The sequence below is a fragment of the Thermobia domestica genome, chromosome 10 (assembly GCF_964235325.1).
Source record: "Thermobia domestica chromosome 10, izTheDome1.hap1.1, whole genome shotgun sequence".
NCBI classification, from domain to species: Eukaryota; Metazoa; Arthropoda; class Insecta; order Zygentoma; family Lepismatidae; genus Thermobia; species Thermobia domestica.
The window spans coordinates 190,870,481-190,888,403 of NC_137463.1; the positions used below are offsets into that span (position 1 = coordinate 190,870,481).

General features: G+C 35.5%; 1 protein-coding gene across 1 annotated transcript in view; it reads left to right on the forward strand.

Annotated features, from left to right (window-relative positions):
• LOC145661712 (uncharacterized) overlaps positions 1 to 14,742 on the forward strand; it is a 399,963-nt gene extending 385,221 nt beyond the window's left edge. Inside the window, exons 5-6 of the mRNA XM_081727045.1 lie at positions 3,744 to 3,813; positions 14,571 to 14,742. Coding sequence (XP_081583171.1) covers positions 3,744 to 3,813; positions 14,571 to 14,742 — 242 coding nt within the window. The remainder of the gene's footprint in view (positions 1 to 3,743; positions 3,814 to 14,570) is intronic.
• The last annotated feature ends 3,181 nt before the right edge of the window (positions 14,743 to 17,923 follow it).

The window sequence follows — 17,923 nt, forward strand, 5'->3', positions numbered from 1 at the left end:
TGCACTCCGTATGTTTTCCCGCTCTGCTCCAAAATGATTGAATGACAGCAGTGTCTGTCCAGTCCATTAGTTTGAAGAATGAGCGACGTACAATGAACAAATTTTTCTTATCCACGTTTCATCGTCTTACTTGGTTCTACTTTGATGCTTTAACGGCGGTTAAAAAAAAAATAGCCCTGGTATGGATCTGAATAAATTTTGTATCATTTTGTAGCTTTGTCTCAAACAACACTGTTAAAAACAGAGCCAAACTTTTGTTGCTGAATGTACATTGCTGTATACTAATGTTCCGAATGCTTAAGAAGTTTTTAGGGTCTTCTGAGATCGACATAAACCACTTGATGGGAATCTCATCATGGCTGATGATTTATTAGGGGAAATGATCGTTTGATCAGCAAACCGATTTTTCTCCTTTGTATGTATCTCTGTTGTTTCTTTTTATTTAGTTTTCAGATGCGCTAGTTAATAAAAAGCCAACAAGGATTGCCGGTTGTAAAAGGTTGTCGAACAAGTTATTTGTATGCTTCTCTTTGCCTTCCGCAAGAATTTCTCCCCCGTTCCTTCCAGAAACATCCAAGACCACTCAGGATGAAGTAACTTTCTCCACGACTTCTTTTAATAAAATCAATTGTTGATTTAAATCTTTATATCTCATTCTTTAAACTTCTTAACGACATTGAACATCACGAAATGAGGATAATTTATAACGCCATTGAGATTACATGCAGATGACAGTCATAGTTGTTTCTTTTATTTTAAAGTTTTGGGTTCGATTCTCACGGCTAGTCTTTTTAACTAAAATTTTAAATTAATTTTACTTCATTACTTCTCTTCCATCTGTCGTCGTTTTACCATCTTTGTTCCACGTTCTAGTTATTGGAGGAATCAGTATGTAGTTATTTGAAAGACAAGACCGAATAAATGATGAAGATAAAAGTAAAAGATGAAGATAGAAATTGTTAATTAAGATAATACCCAATTATCATACATTCGGTCACTCCTACTCTCCACACCCACATACAATTAATAAGACTAATGACCCACTCTATTTATATGGATATCAATTATTATTTATTGTTCAAATTTACATGTTTTCTCACGCATATACGGCAATATAGGTATGAACCTTACTAACCTATATATTGTTCAACTCAGTAAAAAATGGAATATTTTACATATATAAATGATGCCACCTATGTATGTTGTACATTTTGCGATTAATTAACCACCTCCTTAACCTATAGGGTAAGTAGTATCCTTTAACGAGTAGTATCCTTTCAAACTTGGAATTTCTTAATCTCCATCTGTGTACTAAATTTCAGCTTTATCGGCTGAGTACCTTTTGCTGCACCGAAATAATATTCGTCATTCGCTGAGAAGAGCCTCACAGCAGACAATCAATCACGTTGTGCTATAGTTATTAGCAGGGGTAAAAATGGGTCTTAAAAGGTAAAGGGACGGTAGGTAGCGGCATGACGTCACGCCGTCCCTCTGTCTATCTTTGCCCATTGTAATTTTTTAGGAACTATGGGGACGCCGTACATATTTTTGGAGGTGAAGGACGGCGTCCCCGCCCCGCGTTCCCCCGCAATTTTACCCCCTGGTTATTAGTAAAACATTTTCTTCTGGAATACAATCAAAATTTTAAGGCGTTTTGAAAAAATTTTGTCCTTTTTTAAAAAAAAACTCAAAAGTACATCTAATAGATATTTTTCGTTAGAAATGATTTATACCATATATTAGGGTTGTTAATGAGAAAGTTTATTTCTCGGTGGGACTTCATGTAGTGCGGATCCCACGTTAAGCTGTAGGTGCACATCTCATATATGCTCATTGCAGAAAAGGGACACCAAACTCAAAATCAAATCAAAACGAAACGAAAATGTTTATTTATGACACATGAACATTTCCGTATAAATTGTTTTTCGATTAAACATCCTAAAGAACGCTCCCAAGAATAAACCAAACCTCGCAGATTTTTTAAAGGACAAATAAATATGTTATATAACGAGGCTATGAAAAAAAAAATATGAAATATGAACAAAAATCGGCTGAGAAGGTTTGGAGAAAATCATCCGAAAAAAACTTACCCCTTAACCTATATTCAGTAGCGTAACGTCCTTTCAGACAATGCCCAGGCAACAAAGAGAAGGATACCACAGAGCTCCAGGCAAGCTAAGAGAGGGGGATGACTAGCCGAAACTGATATCGATGGAAAGCTTTACAGCGTGTTTTATACCCTCTTCTGGACAGCGATGGCACTAGTGTTCCTCTTCTGTTAGATGATGATCATGAACACGATGCCTGTTGTCTACTTACTTGTAGTAGTTATAGTAAGAGAGCGCCTTCTTTTGTTTACAAATAAGAAGCACGTGGTCTTGTTTAAAAATATGAGCCACATGTAGAATAAACAATATTTATTTACGAAATATGAACAAAATCGGCTGAATCGTTTTGAAGAAAATTGTTCGAAAAACTTACCCTCAAGAATAACTACCTCCTTAACCTATATTCAGTAGTGTCTTTTTAAACTTGGCATTTTTTAAGTCTCTAGATGGGTGTTAAATTTTAGCCCGATCGGTTGAGTCCTTTTGCTGCAGCAAAACACAAATGTTACATTCGTCATTTTCTGAGGAGGTTCTCCTCGCAATCAAATCAACTATTTTCTTGGTAAAGGGGGCGTGGTGGTTAGGGCCCCTATCTCGATCCCAAACCATGTAAATTTGTGATTGAAATATCGTGTCGTGTTTTCTCGGGACGCTTCTGGCTTTTCCCCACTATGTTATTTCTTCAATTGTTTAATAAGCATACACTTGCTTTATCACCCGTCTTCGATAGAGCATTAAATTATATATATATATATATATATATATATATATATATATATATATATATATATATATATATATATATATATATATATATATATATATATATATATATATATATATATATATATATTTGTCTGCTTGCTACTCGGGAAAATATCTCGAACAATTATGAAGATAGTTGAATTAAGTTTTGTAATCACTGTTCGAATAAATAAAGTTGAATTAACTGTAATAATTGTACGAAATTATGAAGATAGTTACAGTAACTGTAATAATCGCTCGAATATTTATGAAAATAGTTCAAATAACTTTTTCGAATAATTATTAGTATTGCCTCCTCATAGCCACGAATAACCAACGCATGTACTTTCTGTGAGAGTGGTTCCGATTTCGATCCCTGTTGAGTATACTTTCTTCGTTTACAAACTAAATAAGAACTGATTTGGATTTCGCTTTAAATAGTAGGTTTATGCCTGAGCGCTCAAAAGGGACGTTAAACTCAAAACAATCCAATTTAAATCTAATTATATATGTTAGCATAGTAGAATTATTTTATAAATTATTCCTAATAACTGTTCTAATAATTTTGACGGCTCTAAAAGAAACCATAAATTAATTTATTTCTAGAGTGCAATTGTGGGAGGATATTTTTACGTGCTGAATGGGTAAATGACCATAGGCGAAAATCATTTGAAAGCATTTTGTTCTTGTAGTATAGGGTGGGATAAAATATGAAATTATTACACCCAATTCTGAGCAATGACCAAATATGCTATATACTCGTATTAGTGTCATTCCGTAGCACTGCGCAATCATAGATTATTATTATGTCAAATAATACTAAGTTAATTATATATTATTCAATAGGATATTGTGCTAATACATATTAATGTATTTTCTTTTATCTTGTAGGTCAGTTGTTCTCGAAACAACTTTGGGCTGAATACGAGGATTATCAGGACTTCTACAGGAGTGCCAGAGAGTAAGTAATTATATTTCTTTTTACTTAACCAGAAAATTGCGTAGGTTACAATGGTTGTAAATTAAACAATAGCACAATGAGAGACAAACTCGAAATTAATTTGCTCAAAACTATTACATAGGCGGTTCTACACGCAGTACACAGGTTACACATGTATTACCAATTTGACTCAACCAAAGACTAACAATACGTTCATTTTCGTGTGCAGGTGCTTAGCAGAAATCTACTGTATTAATCCATGTCGTGAGAAATTCGGTCCCTCCTGTCCTTCACGAGGAAATTTAAATGAATGACGGACATTCCAAAAGATAGGAGCGCGTGAAATGTAGAATTCGGTAACTGGGGTGAGTGTTTACCGAAGTTTCTGGTATCACTGTTGTAACATTGTATCGTATGTGGTTTTAGAAATAAGCGCTAAATGGATCACTTGAGCAACGCTTACGTTTATACTTTAGCAGTAAACCACTATACCAGTACATTGTATATTATGGTGAGTCGAAATAAACAGTTCTTCAAGCTCAATATTTTAATACTCCTTATAAAGTTACGTTTTAATTCTCATTACAGAAAAATGCACCCAATTGAGATAGATCCATAATGAATTAAATGGAATTGAATTAAACCTAACAGTTCCACACTGAGAAAAATCTGTTCTCCGGACAGCGGTATATTGTACACACATACGGAATCCACTTGCTTACCACAGAAGTCAGTATGGAGCATACGTTATTCACATAGATGTTAAATCATGACGTTGCAGGATGTCTGACATCTGATAGTTTTCCGTATATCACATGCATATACTTATGTTACATTCCTCACCTATATGTTATATACGTCCATTTGTATGTGAGATCCTGATCGCCTATATTGTTTCATATGGAAAGTACGTATGGATGGAACACTTATACGAGAAGTATTATAAAACATGCGTTTTCAGTTATACGTTTGCTGTACGTTAAGTCCAAAAACTACAGGAATTACGCATGTAATCTTCCTTTTTAAGTATGCCACCTACAATTTTTTTCTCAATGCATATAGTCGCAAATGACGAGTCTACTATCTAAGGTATTTTTACAGATAACTATCAACGGTCGCAACTGTCGTGCTTAAACAAGAATTTTCTCCATGGCCGCAAATGATGCTATCTATGCTATCTAAACTGCCTAATGAAGCCGGACCAACATAAAAAATTATGTCTTTATCGGGAATTGAGTCTGCAACTGTGTGCTTATCATTCGGTTACAGTTTTTTTAAATTAAAAATTAAATTTTATTAATTTATTTGATAATATAAATGCATTGAAACCTACACATATGGAAAACTCTTTAAAGCGGAAAATTTTCTTTAATTGAACCATCCCGCAAATACCATTCCGTCCATTGGTGTTGCACACGGGACGAGGAAAAAAGGTTTTTAGTGTCGTCTCGTAAATTTTGTAGAAGTCTCGTCTCAATTCTCGAAGAATTCTTTTCCGTCTCGTTTTTCTTTAAATTTATGTACAAAATTATGTCGTTGTTATTTTTCTTAATTTCATGCAGAAATTAGTTTCATCAAAATCCTTCCGCGTCACGAGAGGTCCACGAATGGTGTGGTATAACAACATTTTAGCCATATTTGTTCTTAGAGAATATTGTGGAATGACTTGCGTATATCTTTAAATGTTGATATATGCTTTTCATTGTGTTCGACAATCACTTTATCAACTTATAGTTTTTTATAGTATGAATTATGTAACATTAAAACTGTGTTTGAGATTCTAATTCTTGGATGAACTCATGTCGATTACAAGACTCGGGAAATTTCTCTCGTCTCGTCTCGAATTAGAAAATATACTTCTCGTCTCATTTTTCATCAGCGGTGGTCAGCAGTATTTGTTAACTAACGATGTCGGGACGAGATCCGGAATAGTGTATTCAGTAAGCGTTCTTGTCTAGCAATTGCGATATCCCCGGTTCTGATTCTGCAACTGTCTATCCTGATAGATTTTTTTAAGAAAAATACTGGAATGTTAACTTCAGATATAGGCATAATCGACTATTGCTTTCTTAAATTTTCTCTTAACGTTCAAAAGTGATTCATGGCTGAAACTAAAATAAAGCAAGGTACCATTAGCTTTTCATCGTGTAACGAGGCCTGTATTGTATGGGACCAGACCGATGTGAATAGACAACAAAATTGTGACTGTGAGCAACAGAAACTGTTTATTGTGCCTACCAGTGGCGGTGATTGGACGTTAAAAGTGTAGGGGCAAGACATGATCTGAATATTATTTATGAATGTTGGTTTACCTAGTTGTTTCTAACACTTTGTTTGACGAAAGGTTGTATAACTAATAGGATACTATCTTTTTCAGTTAAAATACCATATATCGTATTTTATATTTTATTAAGTAAATTGACAAGAGCAACAAGTAGGTATTAGCTCTTTATAATCTTAAAGACGAAAGTGTAAGAAGAGATTTGATTCCTTGCTCATGAACATCTTAAAATTCTGTGTGAAAAATTGTGTATTGCTTTGAATTGCAATTAAAACGCAATTCCTGTAGATTTGTTAACTCCATGGGAAGACAAATAACCAATGCATACTCACGCAACGGCAAATATTATGTGGCACCATTTTTTTTTTCTTTGAACCAGTAATAACTTTACATTTCCAAGTAAAACTATATACATTAAGGGGTCACTTCAAAAAAGTAAGGAAAACTGCCCCCTCTTGTCCCTCTGGTGCCTACAATGAATCTATCGACTTTTCAGTGATTATTTTGTTAATTGTTGGAGTGACGATCTTTTGGTATTCCACATCTGAGAAATATGATCAGGCACGTAGCCAAGGGGTGGGTCCGGGGGGTCCGGACCCCCCTTCCCCCCTTTGGATCCAGAAATTAAAAATTTTAAGGAAGAATGAAACAAAAAGAAACGAGAAAAAGATGAATGATCGTCAAAAATATAAAGCTACGCCAAGCGTTTGGTTACTCTTTCTTATGAGGAGCTTTCTGTGGAAGAAACGGAGGAGTCAAGTTAAAAATGAATATTATTGTAATGGAACATTCCGAATTCCATCATCTCCATGCTATTCCTATTGAACTACAAATGACGATCGACAAACCGGTTGGATAAGATAGACTCTCAGGTAGAACTTAAGAAATACCCGGAATCACCAATAATATGAGCCATTTTGAATTTCGCGGCAACACTAATCCATTTTATAGGATGTCTTTACTCCCGAAAGAGATTTCGTTCCTATCCTTGACGGGATTAAACGAAGATAAGAAAAAGAAGAAGAAAGAAGACAAGTAGAATCGAGTTCGAATGACCTCGATAGACTATATCTTTTTCAACATTTTTTTTGTATTCTCTTACTCAAGATTTCTTCATAGTTTTTTATTAAAATAATTACTAACATATCCTCATTTTATTATCCTAACAAACCAATATGGATATGTTGCCAGTAAAATAGTTTAGATTGATTGATCTCCTGGTGTGTAATCACAATATTTCATGTCATCCCTCCCCCCATTACGAAATCCTGCTATACGAACGAATATATGTTGCCAGTAAAATAGTTTAAAATGATCGATGATAACCACAGTATTTCGTCCGAACCCCCCCTATTGCGAAATCCTGGCTACGTGCCTGATATGATTGAAGTTCAGTATATTGGGTATAGGAGAAACTTGACGAAAGACAAGTAAGAAAGAGTAGAGAAGTTTGATGAATGGCATTTTTTTGTTGTGTTTTCCAATTAGTTTTCTTTAAATGTGAGTAACCATCTTTCCCATCTTGAATAGTACAAGAAGCAGAATAAAACTCCACCAACTTCCTCTTCCCAAACAATTTATTGAATAATACAAATTGTAAGCAGAGTTGAAACGCATCTTTACATAGAACCTCTCAGTTACCGGAGTTTTGCCCCTAATTCAGAGATCTGTACACACACTAATGGAATATTTTGTATATTTTGTGGGTAGTATGACAGAAAATTGAGTTAACATTGTACTCGCTTATCGTATTTCTACCTTAAATGTAACATATTTTCCCTTCCCTTCAGGCAGTCTTGTCGGCTTAAGGTAACTAGAGACTTCTTTAAATGGATTATTACTCAGGCTAGAAGATGGACACCGCCCTCCAAATATGAGAGCCACATCCTGTTTCAGGAAATCGAGAAAGCTGTAGTACTAACTTCTCAAAAGCAATTTTTGCTAAATTTTAATAGCGTCAATAATTACTTCTATCTCATCATCGTTTGTGTTCAAGATGAATTAGTAAGAAAGTAGGATCCGATAATTATAAATAGAGAATTCTTGTTGCACGTACTATATATATATATATACTCCATAATTTTCAGCGGTTTGCCATTAATACTTCATTGTAACCGGAAACTACATTAATATACCTTGTATCAACAGCGATCTTGTGGAGTAAATTGTTTTCTTGCAGAAAGGTAATTGGCAATAGATCATGGAACCTGTTCCTCCTCTTCTCGTGCAATAAGTTAAAAGGGAATACAGAGCCAGTTAGATTACTCTTACATTACATGTGGTAGATATGTAATAATTTTCAAATTCTCGTTGAGCGAAAAAAGAAAAGAAAAAAGTAGGATGAAATACGTTAAAATATGGAACGGAAATAAGTAGATGTAATATGTTTAGAATGAAAGTAGGCATATGCTTAAAATATATATAACCACGATATAAAGGTTGAGGAAATTATGATGACATATAAGGAACAAGGAAGATTTTTTTAAAAGAAAGAAACAAGAAGGAGATGTGTTAGAAGCTTTTCTGAAGAAAGTAATCAAGATAAGGATCAGCGGACAAAGTGTTCACGAGTAGAATTTGGAATCAGGATGGGTCCTCATTATTACGTATTTTGACCGACATTTTTGCGTTGTGCGTATGTATATGACTTACATACATTGCACAGTGGTTGTTGTGATTCTCGTTTGTAACGCAAAACAAAATTTCTTTTTCTCCTTCTCCTCTTAATATATATTTATCTTAATCACTTTCAAGATATAGGTGCTTCATGTTTAAAATTTTGTTTTCTTAGTAGCCTATAAGTTCTCTTGTTTTTCTCGTTCTTTCTGTTTATAAACATATTTTTTGTTGGATACCCCCGTATTTCAGTTATAGAATTAGGCCTGCTATGTAAGACCACACACAGTATTTCGTTTCGGTGGATTGAGACAGATATACAGAAGATTGACCGAGTTACACCTGACCGATTTTAAAAGTGTACTTATCCTGTAAAAAGCCGTGCCGCCATCACTTTAATTATGTTCTGTCGGACCACCAGTATTATGGACTATCGCCCGACATCACAGTTTCCACTGCAACTAACTACGATGAAGCACAGACATAGGAATCCCGTCCCATTTTCCGTGCAGATGTTTTTTTAATCTAGTAATAGTACAAAGTGGAATGATGATGTAGACGTCGTTGTAACAGTCCAAATATGCAGAAATCTAAAGGGCTCAGGCCAGGAATTTTAACGGGAATGTCAAACAATTAACACAGTTCCTCTTACCAGAGGTGATCACGCTACTACCACGTACTCAACATGCCCACCATATTATTGACAACTTTTATCCTTACCACATTTTTCTTATTTGTTATTACATTTCAATCGACAATATATTCTTGAGGAAGATTATTGTTCATTCGACTTCCAGTAATCCTAGTTACTAGGGGTGCTTACGAGACGAAACGAGGCAGAAATTTCGTGAGGAGACACGAGACGAGATCACTTAACTGTTACCAAATTGAACTCAAACCAACTTACCAGTTTAATCAAATATAACTATAATAATGTTAAATCGCATATAAATATTGACATAAATTGAGTTAGATCTAGTGATGTAATTAATGCATGTTAATCTACTCTCTGGAATGCATCGTATGGATTATCATCATCATCGTGAGTATTCTCTGCTATTGGCCGCATGTAACTTGTCACTAATCTCTTCATCTCGAGAAAAGATTTTCAATTTCATACAATCATTTGCAGTCTTGTTGCTCTTCCTTTTTGTTGCGACATATTTTCTATCCTAAGGCCTCAAAATGCAATAGTTTTCATGTACAGTACTAACTAAATCCCTATTCGAAAATCAAACTTTTTTTTGTAATTTACATTCCATATTTTATTTTATTTATTAGACTTCGAAACTATGCTCCGAATAAGAATGGGAAATCTTCTAAAACGGCCTGTCGATGGGTATCAGAGAAGAATCAGTAAGAGATAACGATATATATATATATATATATATATATATATATATATATATATATATATATATATATATATATATAGCAATCGATTCAGCTTCACAAGAATAGGTTTCGTCTCCTCAATTAACCTGTTTTTCAAATCGGAAGTGGTCGAAATCAACCATTTCCGGTTTCAACGTTGATTCACATAGAGCAAAAATGATAATAGATGACGAAAAGCAGTTTGTTTGAATTGATTTAGCGTCTCGAGAATACATTTCAACACTACCTTATCTTCCTCGTACTAAAACTGGAAATAGTAAAACTCCAGTACGACTTCCGATTTCAATACAGTAATTGATCTCCTTAGAGTTAAAACGGTGAGAGATAGCAAGGAAATAACTTTTTAATATGCATTGAACTCCCCAAAAATAATTGTCATCTCGATCTTTATTCCTATTCCTCTAAAAAAAAATATATACATAAAATTATCAGTTTCAACGCTGGCGTAGTGAAAAAACGAAAATATTTAGCGAGAAACAGTTTTTTTTTTTTTAATAATATTGTAAGAATATGTTCCATCTCCGTCTTTACTTGTCTATTGCAACTAGAAATCTACTACTACTGTTTCCAGTTCCAATATAAGTTTCCATAAAGCGAAAACGAGGGCTCGGGTGAACAAGTAACGCACAATTTATGCAGAAAAAAGTATAATATATAGGTAACACAACAAGAAATATACAGGGTGTTACTGAACTATACCGACAAACTATAAGAGGTGATTCCTCACATCAAAATAAGAAAAAAAAAGTTCATATGGATCTATGGCTAAAAGTGCATAGTTTCAGAGCTAGGGCTGTCTAAAATCGCGGAAAAGCCAAATTTCAAGAGGCCCTATTTCGAATTCGAAAAACTGTGGATAGTGGTCCTTATCAGCGTAAAGGAAGTCACGCATACGCAATCCAAAAATGGATATTTCATTAATGCTCAATGTGTGTACAGATTATTCCCTGCAGGCTGAAATTCCCAGACATTCCATCAACCGAATTTTGAGATATGCTCTGACTTTATGATTGGGCCAAAGTAGGCAAACGATAAGTCTTGATAGCAATGAACACGGAATCCTTTGGCCCAATGTCGGAAGTGTTAAGGATGGTCAGCAGCACGATCTCTTGTACTCGGTAAAACGCATGCTGCGATGTTTCCTTTCACGCTTATAAGTGAAGAAAACGTGAAATATACCATGATGAAATACATCGCATCACATGTTATTCTGAACACAAAACTCACTGGAGCTGCCGATTCCTAATATTTCTGACTTCCCTCCGAAGCACTGGATATCTATTATTGTCAAGGTTTACCTCCTTCCTACTTTGAACCCTCCTTGAAAACAGGGTATATCTGAAAACTCTATTTAGAGCATATCTGAGAATTACACCCTGTAGAGAATACCCTGTACACCTATTGAAAATTGATACTTTTGGATTGTGTATGCATGGCTTCCTTTACGCTGAAAAGGACCACCATCCACAGCTTCTAGAATTCGAAATAGGGTCTGTTGAAATTTAGTTTTTCCGCGATTTTGGACAGCCCTAGCTCTGAAAGTATGCACTTTTCGCCATAGGTCCTTATGAACTTTTTTCTTATTTTGATGTGAGGAATCACCTCTTACAGTTTGTCGATATAGTTCATTAACACCCTGTATATCCAGTAAAGGCTCATATTAAAACTATTTTCCAACTTGGCCGTCAAGTCTATCAACACATTTCTCCCACAATGGTGCAAGTTTCAAAATATCCCGTTCATGGAAGGCTTTCCTTTGGAAGAAGTATTGCCATCGGTGCACAATCAATTTGTCTTCGTTATTGGAATTGAAACATTTGCCGGCCAAGAATTTCTTCATTTGATCGGAAAGATATTGTCTGAAAATGCCAGATCAGGCCTCTACGGCTGATGCAAGACCACGTCTCACTCAAAGTTGTCGAGTTTTATCTTGAGCAGTAGCAACAACATGGGAGATGTGCATTGTCGTGAAGGAGAGCGACATTTCCAGCATTAACGTTAGGGCATTTTGCCACGAAGCGCATGACACAATTTTGTCGATGTTGTTTCATATGATGCAGCATTTTCAGTGGCTGCGCGTAAATAAATCATTAGGACCCTTATCATAGCCAAAAATATAGTAAGTAGCACCTTTCTTCGCAGATTGAGCCACCTTGAATTTCTCCTTTGATGTGGAATCGATATATTTCCATTCCATGGATGCCTACTTTGCTTCAGGTATATAGAGTACGCCGAGACTCGCCTGTGAAACGATATCGTCTAGAAAAGCATGTCCTTCTACAGAGTACCATACGAGGTGGTCCACTATCCCTTTGTGTTTCTCTGGTATCCACCGAGCATTCACTTTACGAAATTTTAGTTTGTTATGCATTATATCATACATTATACCGTATGAAATGTTAAACATGTTAGATAATGTTTGAGATGGATTCGCCGATCATTACGATTGCGTCTTCAATTATCGTGATATTTTGTCCGCTTGATGCTGCTACTGAATTCATCCGCAAGGTAACAGATCCACAAGGTTTGCACACCTATCTTGAAGGAATTTGCATCTCTTGGAGATGTTTCTATAGTCTATACAGTTATCCCCATTCACACACACAATTTCGATGAGAGTTTTGTCCTTTTCCCTAGAAAATTGAACTACACCCACAAGTAAATAACTGCAACGAATTCGCCATTTTTGCTCAGTACTTCATGCTTCTACCGGTAGAAATTCACCTGATCGAACAACAGCAGTCTACAGTACGAACTTCGAAGTACATCTCTCAATATCAAGTCCCAAATTAGTATAACATCGCGTGAAAAAAGATATTGTGTGCTAATATATATATACTTCAGCTCTTATTCTTCTACTAAAACTAGAAATAGTAAAATAGCACAACTATCAATTCCCATATTGATTCTTATATAGAAAAAAGATGCAAGAGACAGCGAAAAACTATCCCTGTAATGCATCTGGAAGTTATAGATCTACTGCTGCTTCTAGTCAACAACTTGAAAAGTTCGTTACTGAATTCGCTAGGTATGTGTGGCTGTGTGTGTGTGTCTGTCTGTCTGTCTGTTATTTGCGAATTTTTCAATTTTAAACCCTGCATTCGATAGAGCATCAAAAACTATCTGAGAAAGTGGTGTAATTTTTCGCGTCATTCTTACGGTTCCCGAGATATTGGCCCAAAAAGTTCGCATTTCGAGAGATTTAAAGAGCCATATCGCGGGAACCGTAAGTCATAGAGAGTGATATTTTGCGAATTTTTCAATTTTGAGCCCTCCATTTCGAGCATGTGTCTTCGTAAAACAACATACTGTAGAACATTTTAACAGTACTCTTAAAACATGCGGACAAAATGTAGTACTCAAAGAAACTATAAATGGATGGATATATTACAAGAATTGTTTAATCAGTATAATAATAAAGTACAGTACATAGAACAATTGGTATAAAGTCTGTAGAAGTTAGTAAGTAAAATTAATTCTTTTAAAGTTCGTTCTGGCAATGCTATTGGAGATTTCTCAACTAGTATTAGTATCAAATTAGCGTGATTTAGAAGTAAACTCACTTGTTTCGTATTATTGTTTCACTATTTTACGCTTGCACCCTAAGATTTATGTTAACACATCGAGCTACTGGAATGTAGAATAGTTATAATAAAGTTAATTGCAGAAGGAAAATAAAATATACACAACAGTTTCTTAAGTGTCCTAAAAAGTTTTTCTCCTACAACTTTATTTATTCCTTTTTTTTTTAAAAAAAAAAGAAAAATGTTCTTTTCTGTATTGGTATGACTAAACTGCAACGTAAAATAGAGCGTTCTTTATTAATTACTAGCAGCGTTCACCCCGCTTCGCTGCGGTCACCCCGGAACGCAATAAACTTTGTTACTTAGATAATTTTTACTTTTTCGCTTTCAAGTGATATGATAAAAACCATAGAAGATTGCAGTAAATGTTAACATTATATCGCCTGTCATTTATGTTAACCCGCCCCGCTTCGCTGCGGTCACCCCGGAACGCAATAAACTTTGTTACTTAGATAATTTTTACTTTTTCGCTTTCAAGTGATATGATAAAAACCATAGTAGATTGCAGTAAATGTTAACATTATATCGCCTGTCATTTATGTTAACCCGCCGAGTGACACTGTCATGCGGGTTGCATATAAATACGTTTATTTTTACCTATGATGAACTAACAAAGGATTTGTACGTTATGGACACTTGAATGGTCAATTATCTCAAGACACTGGTAATTAAAAATTAAAGTGATATGATAAAAACCATCTAGGGTCCAAATCCTAATAACCCCCCAAAAATGAAAGAAATTGGTTCAGCCGTATTAGCGTGATGAGGGAACAAAGGATTTGTGCGTTCTCTTTTATATATAAGATTATTATTATTATTATTATTATTATTATTATTATTATTATTTATTTATTTATTTATTTATTTATTTATTTATTTATTTATAATATTCATTTTTTTAGGTTACTTCGCGAAAAGAATGGCTCAGATGAAGAGTTTGTGGAATTCTGTAAACTTAGACGCGGAGCAGCTAAGCACACCATCGAATCTCTTCTGGACTTACCGGTGAGTACCATACATTTAACAGTTTCATCTAAATACTTACATATGCAAAAGAAAACTTGGTGTATATAGTTGCTAACGAAACTTTAAAAAAAAGAAAGAAAGAAAATCTTACCCGCATTATCAACGCATCAATTGTTATTCGAAAGTTTGTTGAATCTTGCACGGCGAAAGTTTTATTATGCAAAATACCGATATTAACAATTATGAACAGGTGTTGATAAAATTGTCTGGAGAATATTTATTACAAAGGATACTGTACAGAATATTGAAAGCAAAATGAGTAGCCTTAGTGGAATACTTATAGATTTGTGTAAATTAATTGCTTGAACTAAGTGCTTATCAGGATTTATCACGTAAATTATCAACATTTAACAAGGTATTAATTATTGTTGATAAATTTATTAGAGGACTTTGTCGGGAACGCTGTACTTATAAAGTATTACGAAAGAAAGGAATACACAATATCTTGTAGTTATTACAGTGTTCGTAGGTTAGGGGAAATTTCTCGAATTTAGAGAAATTTGATAGCAAATTTTAGCAGATAGTGAAAAAGGGAATTTAAAAATGAGTTAAAGGGGGTATAAGATTGAATAACAAGGGGATTTAAAGACGAGTTAAGAGTGAATAAAAAGAAAATTTAAAGGTGAGTTAAAGGGAGGTGTAAGAGAGATTAAAAAGGAAATTTAAAAGTGAGTTAAAGGGGTGTGAGAGTGAGTAAAAAGGGAATTTAAAGGAAGGAGGTGAGTTTAAAGCAGCGATAATTACCAATAAATGAAAGCACATTTCCCTAATTTTCCCATGTATTTTGTAGCTAGGAGGAATATTTGCAACGATTCAGTTAAAATCAAGAAATGAACTTCAAAACTCTGTCCGAATACAAATTGAATCAATAATAAGAGAATAATCCGTGCACACTGAGAGAGAGTGTGTGAAAATCGGGAGAAGCGAAATTCAGCAAGATTCTGTATCACACACGAGATTTTCTGTACCAGGCTATGTACATGTTTGTTGCTTAACCAGGACCAAACTGTACGCCCACAAATAGACAGAAATTGTGTGTGTCCTCCGTCGACGCGTGTAGGAGACAGAAAATCATGATTATGTACATAGGTTGGATAAAAATTAGTGGCAACACTTCTCACGTCAGAGGCCTGTGTCTCAACACAAAGAGTTTCATTGTTGATAAGGGAATATGAGTCGATGTAGGGTGGCAAGTGGTAGCGACTTTATGTTATTTTGTCAAAGCAGCAGTGCCGTAAAGTAGGGGAAGAAAGTGGAAGCGCCATAACAATACGAGGGGTGTGCAAAAGAAACCGAACTTATTTTTTAAACTTACTAAATAAATAAAGCACAAACCTTCAATCCCCTTCAAAGTACTCTCCACTTGCACTAATACACTTGGCTAATCTTTTATTCCATTTTTCAAAAGATTGTTTAAATTCATCTTTTGTGATGCTTGACAGCGCCTCCGTCGTCTTTTCTTTCCCTCAGCAACATCAACAAAACGGTTTCCTTTCCCGTCTCTTTTCATTCTAAAAAACAAAGAAAGGTTGCACGGGGAAAGATCGGGTGAGTATGGGGAATCAGGAACAGGGGGCATGCCATTTTTGGTCAAAAATTGTCGTACAGAGCAGGGGTATGACGGAACAACCAGTCATCCGACTGCCACAAATTAGGCCGCTTCTGCTTCCGGATTGTCCATCGTCGATCTTCGTTGATGATTGCACAAATTTTTCAATATTTTCCTTGTTCCGGCCGTGGAAGGACGACCAGAACAAGGTTTGTCATCAATTGACATTTTACCATTTAGCAACGGGGGAATCAGTCAAACACTTAGTTTTTCTCATATCATCGTTCTTGTACGCCGTTTTTAACATTTCAAGTTTCTGTTCCACTTTATCCGAGCACAAAGCAGAATTTCATCGCTGCACGCTGTTCACGAAAATTAGCCATTGCAAAAATGGCGATCACACAAAACAGTTGTCACTCTAAACTCTGCTAAACTAGTCCTGATCTTCTTTAGAGACGACGGCACTCGGCTTACTGGCTCAGGAATGCTCGTTCTATGCGCTTCTAGCGGCAAAACGCAGTACATCAAAATCTCTGCCAACCAAAAAAATAGTTCGATTTCTTTTGGGTACCCCCACGACGTATGTTTCGGAAAGACGAACAACATGCGTGGACCAAGATTGAAGTGGCACGTGGGCGCAGTGCACAACAATGTTTTCATGGACTTCGTGACGACCTTTTCCCCAAAAATGAAGAAACCATTTCACGGGAAGTACTATAACACTACAAAATCCATCATCCATGTCATATGATGGTCTCTACAGGACATCTACAAAGATTGATGCATTGACGGTGTACGACTCCTTCCATACGTGTGGAAGAAGGTAATAGATGTGGAAGGTGATTACATTGAAGGAATTTAATAGGTATTCTCCTGTGCACAAAGCCAGGTGCGAATTATAACAATGTTGCCTTTATAGTTATCCAGCCCATTATATACATTGATACACATTATATGGTTATGTACGGATACTACAATCCCTTTCTTGAGTACGACCTAGATTTACCTTTTTGGCCCTAATATCACAAACTTTATCCAGAAAATATGTACGTAATAAACAGGAAAGGAATTAAGTACGAAACAGCATTTAGAACATCTGTATGGAACATACTATAGAAATAAAGAGTACATATACATCATCTAAGCTGACCTGACTCTACTCCTTTCAACACAGTACAGAAAATCTGCACCACAACCTAGAGTGCAGTTCTGCTGTCGCAGGATCAGCGCCAGGAAAGCCACCTGTAGCCACGTGCAGTTTCTTGATATTTTTTTCTTTCATTGCTGAGAAACCTTCATTATCGCGAGTGGGCCACGGTGACTGAGTGGTAGAGCGCTCACCCCTGGTGCATGGGGTCCTTGGTTCGATCCCAGCTAAGTGAACTTCGGTGGTGGACAAACACCGTGTGCTGGGATTTTCCAGAGGTTCTCCCGTTTCCTCCCACTTTCTTTATTCCACCATTTTCATTCATTTCTCACCATCACCGTCTTCTTTAGCCTAGCCGGCATAACCGTGGGTCGTAACACTTTCATTTTAATATCGCAGGTATGTTTCTGAAGAGTAGAAATTAAATGCTCTCAATATTGAAAGAAACAGAACATTTAAAAAAAAAAATCTGCACTGCACGTTATTTATTCAACTTGTCTTTGGATAAAGTTTGAATATTCATCCATTTGGAT